We start from the raw sequence: 16,008 nt of genomic DNA, 5'->3' as shown, positions 1-16,008 counted from the left end.
AGCAGAGTCCGCATTTACGACTCATTGGTCGTTTGCGACCTTGGCAATGGAGGCCCATGTTCGTATTTGCGATGCTTTTGTCGCATTTGCGACCTTCGCACTTGCGAACCAGGTCTCGTAAATGCTACGTCTGAGGCTTGTGCACAACTTATTAATTGCGAGACTTAGACCATTTAGCTCATTTCCATTCATCTCTTGGGCAGTGTTTGGAGCTTTTGGAAGAGGATTTTCACCTAGCATTTTGAGGTAAGTAATTTCTACACAACATGAGTTTAATACATTGATTATGGATAGATTAAGATGTAAAAATTGGTGAAATCAAGGGTTTGGATGAAAACCTAGATGTTGGATAAAAATGAGATTTGACCACAAAAATGGTTATGGAATTTGGTAAAAATCATATATTTGACTTCATAAGGTTATGGATAACTACTTTCATCAAACATTTCTGAAATCCGGGCACGTGGGCCCCGGGGTGAATTTTAGGAATCTTACATTTAGGGTTGGGTTTTGACCTTAATAGTTGAAATATGAATTTTTGATCATGTATTGATTAGTTTATACACTAGTTTTGGATTGTTCGGCACCGAATTGAGGGTTTGCATAGTCTTGGACCGGAAAGTGGGCTTCGGAGAGAGGTAAGTCTCTCCTTTCTAACTTTGTAAGAGGAATTAACCCCATAGGTGAACTAAATTATTATGTGCTTCTATTTGTGGGGGGCTACGTACGCACGAGGTGACGAGAATCCGTACGTAGCTACTAGCTATGCCTATGTGCGGATAGTTTTAGGCTTACATCATGCCTTGTTGATATAGTTATTGATTTATGCTTTATCTGTTTGCCTTGAGAGGGAGCGAGATTGAGTTTGCCTATTAAATATTCTGAAAGGAGTTGGAACTGAGGAAAAGTTGGGATCTTAAAAGTTTTCATTTGAACTTCGTATTTTGAAAAGAATGGAAGAATATCATAATAACTTAAGAAATCTATGTGTGACCGCGTCGGATTTGAGTGAAACTAGCATGGCTGGACTCGTTATTGAATGGTTTGTCGGATTTCGAGACATGGGCCCGGGGCTAACTTTTGAGTTGACTTCTTGACTTTTGACCTAAAGCTTATTATTTTCTTATGGAATTGATTCCTTTAGCTCGTGTTGATTGTATTGAATTGTTTGTGGCTAGATTCAAGGCATTCAGAGGCCAATTTGAAAGGCAAAGGCATTGCAAAGTAGATATTTGCTCGGATTGAGGTAAGTAACAGTTATAAATCTGGTCCTGAGGGTATGAAACCCCGGATTTTGTGTCGTATCACTATTTTTGAGGTAACGCACATGCTAGGTGACGGCCGTGTGGGCGTGCACCGAAGGGATTGTGACTTGGTCCGTCCCGTAAGACTGTGGAATCGAATAGCTTACTGTTTACTACATGTTCCCCCCGTTTTAATGGAAATTGACTCCACTTCATGTTAGAAACCATGTTTAGGCCTTATGATATCACTATTGAGACCCGTGAGGTCATGTACTTGTTGAATTAACTGCTATTTGTTGTTTTGTTCTTAGTAATGATATTACTTGTGTATCATACCTCCGTCCCTTCTTATTTATTGATACATGTTATTATCTCTATTTGGAGTTGAATTATATGTTTTTTTAGAGCCCGAGGGACTGGAGAGGTTGGTGACTGAGATAGGGCCCGAGTGCCGAGCTGTGAGCTATGTGAGTATATAAGGATCGGGTTGCACGCCGTAACGAGCCTCAGGGCTATGTATATATTGGATCGGGTTGCACGCCGCAATGAGCCTTCGCGCTAATTATCTATATTGGATCGGGTTGCATGCCGCAACGAGCCTTATGGTTATTTATATTTTGGATCAGGTTGCACGCCGCAGCGATATAGCGCTTGGGCTAAAAGAGCCCCTCCAGAGTCAGCACACATCCAGTGAGTGCAGGTACCTATTGAGTATGATTACTGAGGGCTGAGAGCCGAGTGATTGAGTTGTTGAGATGAGTTGAGTGAGTGTTGTCTTGAGAGGCTTTACTTGCTTTCAATTATTTGTTGCATTTAGTTTTTATATGTTCTTGTTGTGCAAATTTCTAGAAGACTTGACTGGTTTACTTGAGCAGGAACTGATTTGACTTAAACTAAAAAAATTGAAAGCATGACTGTTTTTTACTTGAATTATTGAAATAAACTGTATTTTCATAGCTCGTCACTGCTTCTCAATTCCTTATTTATTTTTGTTGCTAACTCACGTTACTCCCTGCACCTTGTGTGCAAATTCAGGTGAGACCGGTCACAGAGGTTATTGAGTTCGTGCGCAGTTGGCTATCGGAGACATACGAGGTAGCTGACGGCATCCGCAGCCCTTGTCTCTCCTTCCATTGATATCTTTTCTTTCTGTTTAGTATTGGTGGACTATTGTAAACTCTGATTCTGGACTGGTCTTAGATGCTCATGACTTAGTGACACCCCGATGTCGGGCTATCTTTTCCGCATTTTTGTTTTTAGTTTGACTCTTTAATGAAATTTCTGTTATGAAAAAGCTTTGACTTATCTTTTAATGAAATATCAAAGTGTTTTGAAAGGCGTCGACTTGCCTAGTACCATGATAGGCTCCATCACGACAGGTTAGAGTTTTGGGTCATAATAGAGGTGATGGTAAGATGCTTACCTATGTGTCGGGCAGTGAATGACTTGAGAGGAGGTTTACTCAGTGCATGATTCAAAGATTCGGTATCTTATTTCCGGCGAAAGAAAAGGCAATTGGACTATAAATAGGTTTGGGTTGATGGAGAACGAAACTTGGTATTTTCGAGCGTGGTGGAATTTTCATCAGTAATGTGGTGTCGTCGCCCTTGATCGAATGTGTTAAGTTCGTCGGTGTTATGGTTCTCTTCAATTCGCCTTTGGGCAAAATATTATGAAATGGTGCCGGGGAAGCGACTGTCAGAGATAGTGGAGAATAGAAATTTTGGAATCGAATTGGTATTTCTAATATTGACGGCTCGAGGAAGATGACCCTCGGAGGGGTTTAAAGTTTGTAGCGACCTATTGGTTCAAATGCTACAGAGATGGATTTTTGATTTAAGGCAACAGCTGGGCAACGAAGGATGAGGAAGGACATGTGGGAAGTGTTATGCGGTTGTTAAATTTTTAGAAGGCCAGGTGTAAGAAGCAGAAGTCGAGTAGTTGCTTAAAGGAGAGGGTTTGACCAAAGTGGGAGAGTAGTTGTCTAGCATATGGGTTTAGTGGTGGGATAACTACACGTGTTGAGGAAAGTTTAGGGCGATTTGGGATTTATGGTGGACGGTGATTGTGTCTATGGACTTAATTTGAAATATTGGCTATTATGTGGCAGGAGATTGGATACGACAGAAAGGAGTTGCTTGATATGAAGAAGGATACAACGTGACTTCGGATTAGGATGTATTGTCGCACCTTTAGTTGATGTCCATAAGGAGTGAATGTGCTCGGGCTCAGGATGGTCTACTGATTTCTTAATGATTGTACCCAGTGCAGCGACATTAGAAGATGTCAGCATGCAATTTCCACGGGTGGGTTATCCCCTGTGAGCAGGTTAGCGGTCGCGTAGTGTTGACGAAGCTTTTATGAAGAATTCTACTGGCTATCCAGTAAGAGGTCGGATGTGTAAATATGGCTAGTAATTCAGAGTGTTCATGAAGGGTTTAACAGAAAGATTTCGAGAAATTTGGCGGGTTGATTGTGCAAGATTATGCCAACAATAAAGAAAGAGCCTTGGTGGGTTCCAAGTTTATACAATGGTAGCTTCAAGCTAAGTGGGAGAGCCCCACCGCCTACGATTGGATTGTATGGTTATCTACTTATGAGGTTTCTGGTTATCGGCATATTGATGGGTTATTGCGACTAAGTAAAGAAAACAACAGTGGTAATTTGAGCAAAGGATTAGAGGAATCTATTCCATAATTAGCATTTTCGCCTTATGTTCAGGCTTTGGTAAGACTCGGGAATTATGCTTCGTGTAGAAGTGAGTTACAAGGAAGATGATTCGGCCGGGTGCTTCTTTGAGAGGGTGGTCATGTGCTATCGAAGCCTTGAAGTTGATTATATTCGGGACCAAGTCAGAGTGGGTGACTCTCAACAATGGTCCTAGTGGATTCAAAAGTTAAAGTGCGGTGCCTAAGGATTTCGAGTCCATAGTATGGTTGAGTATCGAGCTTTTGCAGCGGATTATGATAAGGGAGCTTGGGGTATTCTACGTTATCTCCAGTCTGTGGTGTAGTATAAGAAGAATGGGAGGAAATAACTTTGGATTTATAGAAGAATTATCAGAATGGGTGTACCAGTTGAAGACGCGATTACGCGCACAAGGAGGGTATGAAGTAGTTCGTGGGTTTTGAGACAGTGTGGTCTCGTGAAATGGGGTCACTCAGGATGAGTGTGGATTGAGTTCGCTATGTTTGGAATGGAACTATTATTATTCCTAAGGCAAGTCCAGGGTAAATTAGAAGAAGTCGGATCGGTTAGCGGTGGTTGAATCGGCATAATAATGGCAATGATCAGCTCCTTCAGCGTGTTGAGTTACTCATGTGATTTGTGACGGTACGTGCGAGGTTTGACGGTCGTCGTAATTGATTTTAGTTGGGGGCTTTCGAGTATTAGGGCATGTTATGTGCAGATGGATCCCAGAAGAGATATGGTGGTTTACACCACTACTTGAGGCTGGTATTTTCTACGGATATGAGAATTCAGTCATGTGTTGCAATGGTTCTCTTGAAATGAGTTAATTAAACGTTTCTATAAGATGAAGTGTTTACCTTATTAGAAGTTCAGAAGTTAAGATGAAATTCTTGTACTCTTGCGCATTGGCATGATTAAGTGCAGTGAACGACATGGGATTCGGAAGTTGAGGATCAAGGTTGCAGTTTGGTGTCGACAAGAATGTCAAGAACTCGGATGAGCGGCCAAAGGATTCAGATGGTTAGATTAAGCTGGTATTGTCATTTAGCCTCACCTGAGATCGGTGTCCTGTGTAAGAGGCTTTTAGTACTGATTTCGGATTTTTGATTTGCTTTACAGCATTTGTGTGGCCGGGGGTATGGATGTGCAGACTTGTTATCTGGTGCGGAAGGTCGTGGGAGCATGTCCCATAGGAAAATTGTATAAGTGTAACATATAGTCACTTGATTGATCGAAGATCGGAACCAAGTATGGAGATTGTGGTACTATTGTTCATGTGAGAATTTATGCCTGGAGGGCGCTCGGTTCATTTGGTTGTGGACTATGGAGGTTTGTTCCGGATATGATGGTTGTTTTTGTGTGTATGGGAAAAAGGGTTATTATGAACCCTTGAAAGGTTATTAGACTAGTACGGTGCGATCAGAATCTGCTTGAGGTCCGTGGATGGATCAAGATATGAATGTGGGCTATATATCGGGCCGGAGGTGTTCATTTCAGCATAGCGCTCCTTGTGGTGGAGTATTCGTACGTTGGATGTTATTTCGTCTCCGGCTATTTCATGTAATACTATATTGTGCCGTATGAGTTGTGAAATGGCTTGATGAATTTCATACGAGTTGAGGTTCTCCATAGCGATGGTGTTATGTGAGCAGGATGGCTCTCGAGATTTAGATCATATATCGTACCTTAGTTGTGCTTGAGTTTTGTGGCGTATGGTGCTATCTGTCTCCCCAAGGATGGTATTATGCACTTAGCGTGCTTGTGGCCGATATTCGGGTATTTTGTAGTAATGAGCATTCTAGCTCGGTAAGTATCTCCTTATATAGATTTTATGTGTGGATCGGGTGGCACGCCGCCAGGGGTATGTTGTTTGGATCGGGTTGCACGCCGCAACAGTGTAATATTGAGTACAGTCCCCTTTATCTATTCGTGTGTGTTTTGTTTCCCATTTCATAGGAAGGTTCATAATACCTTTTCGGTTGTCTAATTAGTTGCGGGTCATTTGGCTAAAGTTAGAAATTTGAAGGTTTTTGAGAAGTTTGATCGGAAGTGGACTTTTTTATACCGGGGTTGGATTCCTATTCCGGAAGTTGAGTAGGTCCGTAATGTCGAATGTGACTTGTGTGCAAAATTTGAGGTCAATCGGACGTGAATTGATAGGTTTCGGCATCGAATGTGGAAGTTGAAGTTCTAAAGTTCATTAAGCATGAATTGGGGTGCGATTCATGAATTCGACTTTGTTTGATGTAATTTGAGGCCTCGAGCAAGTTCGTGTTATGTTTTTAGACTTGTGGGGGTATTTGGTTTGGAGCCCCGAGGGCTCGGGTGAGTTTCGGACGTTCGGGAGGATGAAAAAACTCTAGTTTTTTCTGGTGTTTCTTGGCAGCAGTTGCAGGTCTTGCAAATGCGAGAATTTGTTCGCATTTGCGAACCTGGAATATGCGAGAAGGGCTTCGCAATTACGATTGAGCCTAACCTGGGATAGAGTTCGCATTTGCGATATTTTGGTCGCATTTGCGACCTCAGTAGAGTCCGCATTTGCGACTCATTGGTCGTATTTACGACCTTGGCAGTGGAGGCTCATGTTCGCATTTGCGATGGTTTTGTCGCATTTGCGACCTTCGCATTTGCGAACCAGGTGTCGCAAATGCTATGTCTAAGGCCTGTGCACAGCTTATTAATTGCGAGACTTAGACCATTTAGCTCATTTCCTTTCATCTCTTGGGCGATTTTTAGAGCTTTTGGAAGAGGGTTTTCACCTAGCACTTTGAGGTAAGTAATTTCTACACAACATGAGTTTAATACATAGATTACGGATAGATTAACATGTAAAAATTGGTGAAATCAAGGGTTTAGATGGAAACCTAGATTTTGGATAAAAATGAGATTTGACCACGAAAATGGTTATGGAATTTGGTAAAAAATCATATATTTGACTTTATAAGGTTATCGATAACTACTCTCTTCGAAAACTTTTAGGAATACGGGCATGTGGGCCCGAGGGTGAATTTTAGGAATCTTACATTTGGGTTGGGTAATCACGTTAATAGTTGGAATATGAATTTTCGAACATGTATTGATTAGTTTATACACTATTTGATTAGTTATGGATTGTTCGGCACCAAATTGAGGGTTTGAACATAGTCTTGGACAGGAAAGTGGCTTCGGAGCGAGGTAAGTCTCCTTTCTAGCCTTGTAAGAGGAAACTAACCCCATAGGTGAACTAAATTATTATGTGATTCTATTTGTGGGGGGGCTACGTACGCACGAGGTGACGAGAATCCGTACGTAGCTACTAGCTATGCCTATGTCCAGATAGTTTTAGGCTTACATCATGCCTTGTTGATAATGTTATTGATTTATGTTTTATCTGTTTGCCTTGAGAGGGAGCGAGATTGAGTTTGCCTATTAAATGTTTTGAAAGGAATTGGAATTGAGGAAAAGTTGGGATCTTAAAAGTTTTTATTTGAACTTCGTATTTTGAAAAGAATGGAAGAATATCATAATAACTTAAGAAATCTATGTGTGACTGCGTCACAAATATGATCCGTGAGCGGGGTAAGTCATTAAATTTATATTTGATTGTGTCGCATGTATGATTCGCGAGCGGGGTAATGGATGCATCTATGGTTCGAGCCGTTCGACCCTCGGCAGTGTATAGTTTACATTTATGGTGGATCTGACCAAACGTTCTCGGAGAAATTCGTGTGTGATAATAGAACTGGAAGTCCCTTTTATAATTGACATAAATTCATTATTAGTGTGATCATTTGTTTTAACAGAAGTAAGTGAATTAGGTTCTTAAATATGGTGAAGACTTGTTCAGTTATTTCTTGTTTTCAGTTTTATCGTTGTATATCTTGCCTTATTAGAATTTCATATTATCATATTATTGGACCACTAGTAAGTGTCGGAGTCGACCCCTCGTCACTACTTCGAGGTTAGACTGGATACTTACTGGGTACGCGTTATTTTCGTACTCATACTACACTTGCTGTACATTTTGTTGTACAGGCACATGTGTGTTCAGTGGCCTTATGGGCGCAACGGCGCCGTTGATACGGGACTTAGGTGAGCTGCATCTTATGAGACGATCCGAAGCCAGCAGAGTCTCCTTCAGAGTACTTGTATATTCTTTTCTGTCCAAATTTGTATTCCGGACAATTATTGTATTATATTTTAAATTCCAAGAAATGCTCATGCACTTGTTACACCGGGTTCTGGGATGATTACGGGATATTCAGTATTAAGATTTGAAAATATTATTGATTATTCTGTAAAGTTCATCTTTATAATAGTTAAATTGAAGGAAAATTTATGATTTAAAAAATATTAAAACGAGAATTTAATTAACTACTTAGTGTTGGCTTGCCTGACAGTGGTGTCCGGCGCCATCACGATTTTTGGATTTTGGGTCGTGACAGATCATATGTGATTGTGCAATTTCCTATTTCTCGTCCAAGCCAAGAGAATGGTTCATCTCCTATAATCCGCCACCATCGTATTAAAATAACTATTTATAATATGAATCAAAATGTTGCCAAATAGACCTTTTCTTTTAATCATAACTGGAGATTTGCTCTCATGACTCTGCCAACAAAATAACACCCATCTTTACCCTTTCTATTATGTCATGCTACATTCTGGAGTGGCTTTTGTTATTGGAATTACTTCAATATAATTTTTTCTCAAAGTGGTCTTGGGATAAAACTGAATGTAATATGAAACGGATAGTCAAAATATATATGGTGCCACACAAAAGTTTGTTTGTAGGTTATTTCCGCTAATAGGTATGACTGTACATATAGCGTGAACCGTTGCCTTTTTTTCTTCAAACTTTGTAAGAAAGATATTAATTTACTTAGAAGGGTATTTATGTAATTTAACTTTTAAATTTTGGGCTTCCTACATTTATAATAATATAGATATAGATATAGATAAATATAGATACGGGCAAGTCGATATTAAAATATCGTAAAAATATGCCTAATATCATTATGATGACATTTTCTTGAAATTTTGAATTGCAAATTAAAGTATACTAAAGTTTACTTATAGAAGTTTAAACTTATGTCCTGGAATTCGAATTTTTACAAATAAAACTCTTGTGAGTTTGAGAAGGAGAAGAAAAGACGATGTTATAAAGAAGTCGTTGTGTGCCAACGATGTGTGGAGGGATATTATTGTTCAAATATTATTACTCCATTAAAGAGTGATTTAATTCTGATTAGTTTAAAAATAATGGCTGATTTTTAATCAACAGTTAAAATGGCTATTTTGTCCAAATAAACTTGAGTCATTTTATGGTTAGAAAAAGTAAATTGATTATTGAACTACTACAAGTCTACAACTATGCTATAAGTTGAGCATTAACCTTATTTATTAACTCCCAAAAACGACCAAATTCATGTGTCTGCATGAGTTTTTACGGAGGAGAAACTGTATCATCTGACCAAAACTCGTAGATTGCAACCATCTTGAAAATTTATTTTTACAGTCGCCTCCGTTTGCTTTGACAGGATAGTAAGAATAAAGAGATGATTATAAGCCCATTATTTACGGGTCCCTGGAAGCATCACCGCTGGAAAGGGAGTCTGAGATTTTTTTCGAACATATGCTACTATAGAAATAATGCTCCGCCATCGAAGTCCAACGTCGTTGTCTCCACTAACAAAGCCATAACAGAGCAAATGAAAGAGGGTTCAATTGAACAAGCTCGAAAGTTGTTCGATGAAATGCCTGAGAGAACCGTTGTCTCATGGAATACCACGATTTCTGGGTATTCCGAATGGGGAAAGTTCACCGAAGCGTTAAAGTTAGTTTCTTTGATGCATGGCAGCTATATGGAGCTAAATGAATCAACTTTTTCCTCAGTGCTAAGTGTTTGTGCTCGATCACAGTCGCTCAGTCGTGGCAAGCAAGTCCATGGGCTAGTCTTGAAATCTGGATATCAAAGTTTTCGTTTTGTGGGTAGTGCTTTATTGTATCTTTACTCCACTTGTTGTGAAATTGAAGATGCGAGAATGGTATTTGATGTGTTGCATCAGGAGAATGAGTTGTTATGGAGCTTGATGCTTGCGGGATATGTTCAATGTAACCTGCTAACTGATGCTTTTGAGATTTTTAGGAAAATGCCGACCCATGATGTTGTTGCTTGGACCACTTTGATTTCTGGATACTCAAAGGTGGAAGGTGGATGTCACAAGGCTTTAGAGTTGTTTAGGTCAATGAGAGAGGATGATAACGTGGTCCCGAATGAATTCACCTTGGACAGTGTTTTGAGGGCTTCCGGTAGATTGGGATCTTTATGTGAGGGTAGAGCACTTCATGGGTTGGTAGTGAAGCTTGGGTTTGAGTGGGATAATTCAGTTTCTGGTGCACTGGTTGATTTTTATTGTAATTGTGAGGTTCTTGATGATGCTATGTTGGTTTATAGTGCACTAGTTAATCCTTCCTTAAATGATTCAAACTTGCTGATTGGAGGGCTAATCAAGGCAGGCAGGATTGGGGTAGCTCGATCACTGTTTAACGGATTAATCAAGCGGGATCCTGCTTCATACAGTTTGATGATCAAAGGATATGCCATGTCTGGCCTAGTGGAGGAGTCAAAACAGTTGTTTCTGGAGATGCCGGAAAGAACTTTAATTTCCCTTAATACCATGATTACTGTGTACTCAAGGAATGGTGGAATCGATAAAGCTGTAGAGCTTTTTGAAGAAGCCAAAGTAAAGGAAAATTCTGTTACTTGGAATTCTATGATTTCAGGATATACCCAAAATGATCAACATGAGAGTGCGTTAAAGTTGTATACGACCATGAGAAGGTTAGCAATTAGCCAAACTAGGTCAACATTTGCTGTCCTGTTTCACGCTTGCTCCTGCCTTGGATCACTTCAGCAAGGTAAATTGATTCACGCAGATTTGATTAAAACTCCATTCGGATTCAATAATTATGTTGGAACAGCTCTTGTTGACATGTACTCCAAATGTGGGAGCCTTGGTGATGCTCAAGCGTCGTTTCACAGCATTGCTTTTCCTAATGTAGCAGCATGGACAGCTCTGATTAATGGGTATGCACATCATGGGCTTGGCTCTGAGGCGCTTAAATGTTTTCACCAAATGTTAGACGAAGGAATCGATCCAAATTCAGCAACTTTTGTGGGTGTCTTATTGGCTTGTACTCGTGTAGGTTTAGTGGGGGAGGGCACGAGACTTTTCCACGTTATGCAAGAACAATATGGTATAACACCCACCCTGGAACACTACACGTGCTTGGTAGATCTTCTTGGTAGATCAGGCCATCTACATGAAGCTGAGAAGCTTGTTAACAGAATGCATATTGAACCAGATAGCATTATTTTTGTTGCACTGCTTAATGCTTGTTGGTTCTGGATGGATGTGGAAATTGGTGAGAGGGTGGCTGAGAAACTGTTCTCATTGGATCCCAAGTCTACATCCGGCTGTGTTATCATGTCCAATATGTATGCAGGATTTGGCCGGTGGTTGCAGAAGATGAGAGCGAGGAAAGTATTGAGAAATCTGCAGTATAAGAAGGATCCTGGATATAGTTGGATTGAACTAAACAACAAGGTTCAATTTTTTTATGTAGATGATAGAACACATCATTTTTGTGATATAATTTACTCGACTTTGGAAAACCTAACAGCAAATGTGAACTCCGAAATTAATTTTGATTGTACTTCTTCAAGATTATATTGGGAAAGGGAGTTACTATCTTAGTTAATCCTCCTAATTATATTGGTATTGCAGAACATCCGCGGTGTTTAATTGATGTTATTAGTTTTTTGTCCAAAAAATTGCAACTAGCATCATGATGAATCCATAGCATCACCTAAAATTTGTGTTCTTGCTGTTTCATCATTTTGACTTCTCTATGCTTTTACTCAGTTTTCCCCAGTTTTTTTCTAAAAAAAATATCTAGATCTTGCCTCGCTTTGGGTGCCTGAGATAAAAATTAGTCCTGGATTCGTAATGGCTGATCCTTGTATATGAGGCCTTCTTCTGTCCAGATTAATGCATGTCGAAAATAGTACTTGGTCTCAAAGGCACAGGTTCAGTAGGCGTTGATATATCCTGAGATATTGTCGGTCTTGTTCATACAGTCTTCAACAATTTTGACGGGTCCTCAGTATATATTCTTTCATTATCCTCTGACATTATAGATCACAAAGTGGTTTAGATTTCATATTCCTAAGAAATAGTAGGAATATTAGCTTCTAGAGCTGTGTCCACTTTCCCAGCAAAATTCTGATGCTTTTCTGATCTTTTTTGGTAATTCTGATGCTGTTTTGGAATAAATCTCATATTTTACAAAACAGTACGACTATTAGTTTTTGGAGCTGCATTCACTTTCCTGGCGTAATCTGATGCTTTTCTGTTCTTTTTTGGTAGTTCTGATGCATTTTTGGGAAAAAGCTCTTGTTGGGCAGAATTTTACTTAAGCGCCATAACTTTGAAGCGCCAGTAATTTTGACTAATTTTTCAGCATTCTGGCAAAATCCTGAGAATCACCATAACAGTTGTTAAGGGAAATCTTGCCCAGAATGTATTTAAATTCTGGCGCTTAAGGAAAATCCTGTCGAGCGTGCTTTAAAATTCCTCTCCTTTCCTTTTAGTCCCTAAAATTTTTTTGGGCGAATGACACAAATAGGAATAGGATACTGTCTGGCAATTGTGTCAAAAAATCAACAGTAGGAATTGGAGTTTTGATGTGTGGCTGAAGTTTAGGCCCTAGGGAGAAACAAGGTCATAAACAAGAACTCTATGGTTTTTGAAATTCTGCTCAACTGTCCTCTCTAAGAAAACCTCTTCTTTCCTTTCTCTCCTAGTCATTCCACATCAAAGAAAATTATTATTATCCTTTTCTTTCTTCCAACTAAAAAAACGACTAGTAGTGGATATCGTGGATGCAGTATTTGATTATCTTTCGTATATTAGTCTTTCCTTAATCATGACTGATGAGTCAAGAAATAATTTAAGATTTTATACTAAACTTTATGGCTTAAAGCAGATTTCTTTGAAGGGGTCACAATTATAGAATAATCTCTATTTTATAAAGCAGAGTAAAATACGTGATTGCTGGGTCAACTATATAGCTCAAAACTAAAGTGAAAATGACAAAAAAAGAAAAATGAAAGAAAAGTAGAAGCTTGAGGCACAAAATAAATTCTTTCAATTCTCGAGAGAATTAAGAGTTACAGAACAGACTAAGCAATGCATGCAAATATTTCTTGGTCCTCTTTCTGAACGTTGGTGAGGGCAACTCCTTGATCGAGTAAGTTTTTACCTGCTTGTCCAAAAATAAAATGGTAACAAAACTCTTATTATTACTTACCAATAGATAACAAGAATGAAACAAATAGATGGCAACACACAATGTGAGAATATGTATAGTATACCTTACCTTGAGTAAATTACGAAAATTAAGCTAGCTCTTCAAATCTTGGTACTGAGATTCTCAGTGACAATTAACTTCGATTCTTTTACCTCATCCAATGGGAATTCTTGCTTGATTTTCTCATCGTTATATTCCAAATTTGGCCATTTCTTTGGTTCTAAATCCTTTATGGGGTTCTTTCGGTACTTGCAATACAGTATAAGCTGCAGGATACACAGTGGTGTTCCCACCAGATTTGGAGACTGAAATGACAAATAGTTGATATTATAACACTATTCATCTAGCTTTGAATTTATGAAAAAATAAAAAGAAAAAGATTCAAGGTAGTATATACAAACCGCTAGAAAGAGATCATGGCTCAAGAGACCATAGGCCATCCAAAGGCAACTAGCAAGAAATGAGAAAAATGACAAGTAAAATGGCATAAACTCCACGCTCTTTGTCTTTATCACTTGTCTCTGCACCCAATTAGTACGCACGTACATGAGTAATAATTTAATTAAATATAATCGAAATAGACAAAAAGATTTTAAAAAAAAATTGAAGGGGTCTAGTGATCATCATGCTCATGAGCAACCTGTATAAACTTATAATTAGAATCTTGTAAGAAATTTTACAACGTATAAGTGCTTTAACATTTTGGTTGATACTGTCGTCTGTCGAGACAATAATTACTCCTATTAGTTTAATTTAATATATCCGATGGATATCTATAATTAGATAGTCCACTTAATAAGTCCCTCTCATGGTGCATGTGTCCCATTAGATTGCGAGACAAGCCCCATAATACATAAAAACTTAAACTACTAATCAGTGGCGGACGCAGGTTTATCGTCAAGGGGTTCAAAAAAAGAAAAAAGTTAACCTTGTAGCTAGTGGGAATAGAACCAATAACCTTACAAAAGATTTTGAACTCCCTTAACCACTAAGCTATGCTTTTGGGCTATGCCAAGGGAATTCAAAACATAATATATAGAGATACAAAACAGATTTTGCCTTACATGTACAGTGTAATTATTTGGCTAAGGGGTTCGGGTGAACACCCTTCCACCCCTAAATCCGCCCCTGCCCTGCTACTAGTAGTACTTTACGGGGGGAAAAACGTAAACGAATAAAAGATTTAAGATATATATAGTACAGTAAAAAAAAAAAAAGTTCACTATCAATTCAATTTAACTATGTTTTTCAGATTTCCTTATTAGAGTAGTCACGAACATTTTTATTTTAAGTCAACTTAAGTTGCTGATTGATGGCGTAAAAATTAAATTTATACATTAATTATATGTGGACTCAATGCCGAGAATGAGAAGTTAAAGTCATGAAAAAACAAAAAAAAAGACTTACCACAACAACTAGAGGGGAAGCATACATAGCCACTGAAGCTACCAGTCCAATGCTCCCTACAAAAACCTTGCGACGGCGATGATCATGAAATACAAATGCAGATATAATTCCTGTTGCCACGCATATTAGAATTATAGGCACCACCATTTTAGCTACCTCCTTCTGCTTTTCAGAAGAAAAAAAAACTAAGTAATTAATATTGCACTATGCTATACAAATAATAATAATAATAATAATAACGTGCCATATTCAGAAAATTGAGATATATTCTACTTGCCTTTCCTTTAGCGGAAGAAAACCAGAAATATATGAGAATGAAAGAGATCTCCAAAAGAATCCCTATTCCATTAATAGTAACCACTGGAAAATTTTCCCATCGATAACTTACTACTGGTAACCCATACCATGTGTAGAGACAACAGTTGAACAATGCTAGTACGTAAGGTACGCATGAAAATCCTTCGGTACTCTTTTTCTTTATAACTCTAGAGAAAGTAAGTCTGCCAAACACAGGGAAAAAAATGTCATTGTATATATATATATAAACGATATATAGCATGTTATGATCTGAAATATTATATGAATATATAAGTAATTACATAGGTGCAGCATAGAGCAACATGGAGGCGGCATTCCCTGGGACAAATAAAACCATGCACGTTAATATATCATGTAATACTAGTTAATTACTATATATATAAAAATTATTCCTAGATATGGAAAAGAAAAGTGGAGTTAAATAAAAGTGTGGTTTACCCATTACTCCTACTGCCAAACGCAACATATCAGCCATTTCTTTTGGAGAGAAAAAATATATATGAATGAGGACGATAAAACTAGCTCAGAAGACCTGCTAATTAAGAAGCAAGTATATTTAAGGTGGTTGTCTCTGAACTGTTTTGTATTCCTCTAAGGTATAAATACTATGGGTTTTGCTTAAGAAAGAGAGGAAGTGCTGTCTACATCTATCCAAATTTGTGGGTGGAAGCTGACCAATCAATATCAAAATAAAAGAAAAAAGAAAAATTTGTGGTAGGAAATTAAAATTGGTTAGCTTGTGTATTTTATATGGAATAATTTGTTAAATGTAAATGCTCCATTTAAAAACGCTTTAATTTATGGGTATATAATAAGATAGAAGGAGGGAACGAGATGCATGCAAAAGGAAAAGCATAAGTTTGAAGAAATTCTATTTTACTACAAGATATATATGTTGGTTCTATCTGTTGGGTGGAAGATGTTACTGGACTTCCACTATCCACTTATTTTTTATGCAAAACGCTAATATTCAGGTGGTTTCACTTTCACGTCA

General features: G+C 38.3%; 2 protein-coding genes across 2 annotated transcripts; one reads left to right on the top strand and one right to left on the bottom strand.

The window, feature by feature from the left end:
• Positions 9,203-11,711, top strand: LOC109211097 (pentatricopeptide repeat-containing protein At2g13600-like). The gene has a single exon (XM_019374600.1). The coding sequence runs from the start codon at positions 9,473-9,475 to the stop codon at positions 11,672-11,674; it is 2,202 nt and encodes a 733-aa protein (XP_019230145.1). The 5' UTR covers positions 9,203-9,472; the 3' UTR covers positions 11,675-11,711.
• LOC109222992 (bidirectional sugar transporter SWEET3b) lies at positions 13,082-15,607 on the bottom strand. Its single transcript, XM_019387268.1, has 7 exons — positions 15,453-15,607; positions 15,296-15,332; positions 14,974-15,196; positions 14,697-14,858; positions 13,691-13,810; positions 13,359-13,594; positions 13,082-13,241 (listed from the first exon to the last, which is right to left on the bottom strand). The coding sequence occupies exons 1-6, from the start codon at positions 15,487-15,489 to the stop codon at positions 13,391-13,393; spliced, it is 783 nt and encodes a 260-aa protein (XP_019242813.1). The 5' UTR covers positions 15,490-15,607; the 3' UTR covers positions 13,082-13,241; positions 13,359-13,390.

This window comes from Nicotiana attenuata, chromosome 2 (genome assembly GCF_001879085.1).
Source record: "Nicotiana attenuata strain UT chromosome 2, NIATTr2, whole genome shotgun sequence".
Classification (NCBI taxonomy): Eukaryota; Viridiplantae; Streptophyta; class Magnoliopsida; order Solanales; family Solanaceae; genus Nicotiana; species Nicotiana attenuata.
Note: the sequence above shows the minus strand (reverse complement) of the source record. Positions and strands in the feature narration are given on the sequence as shown.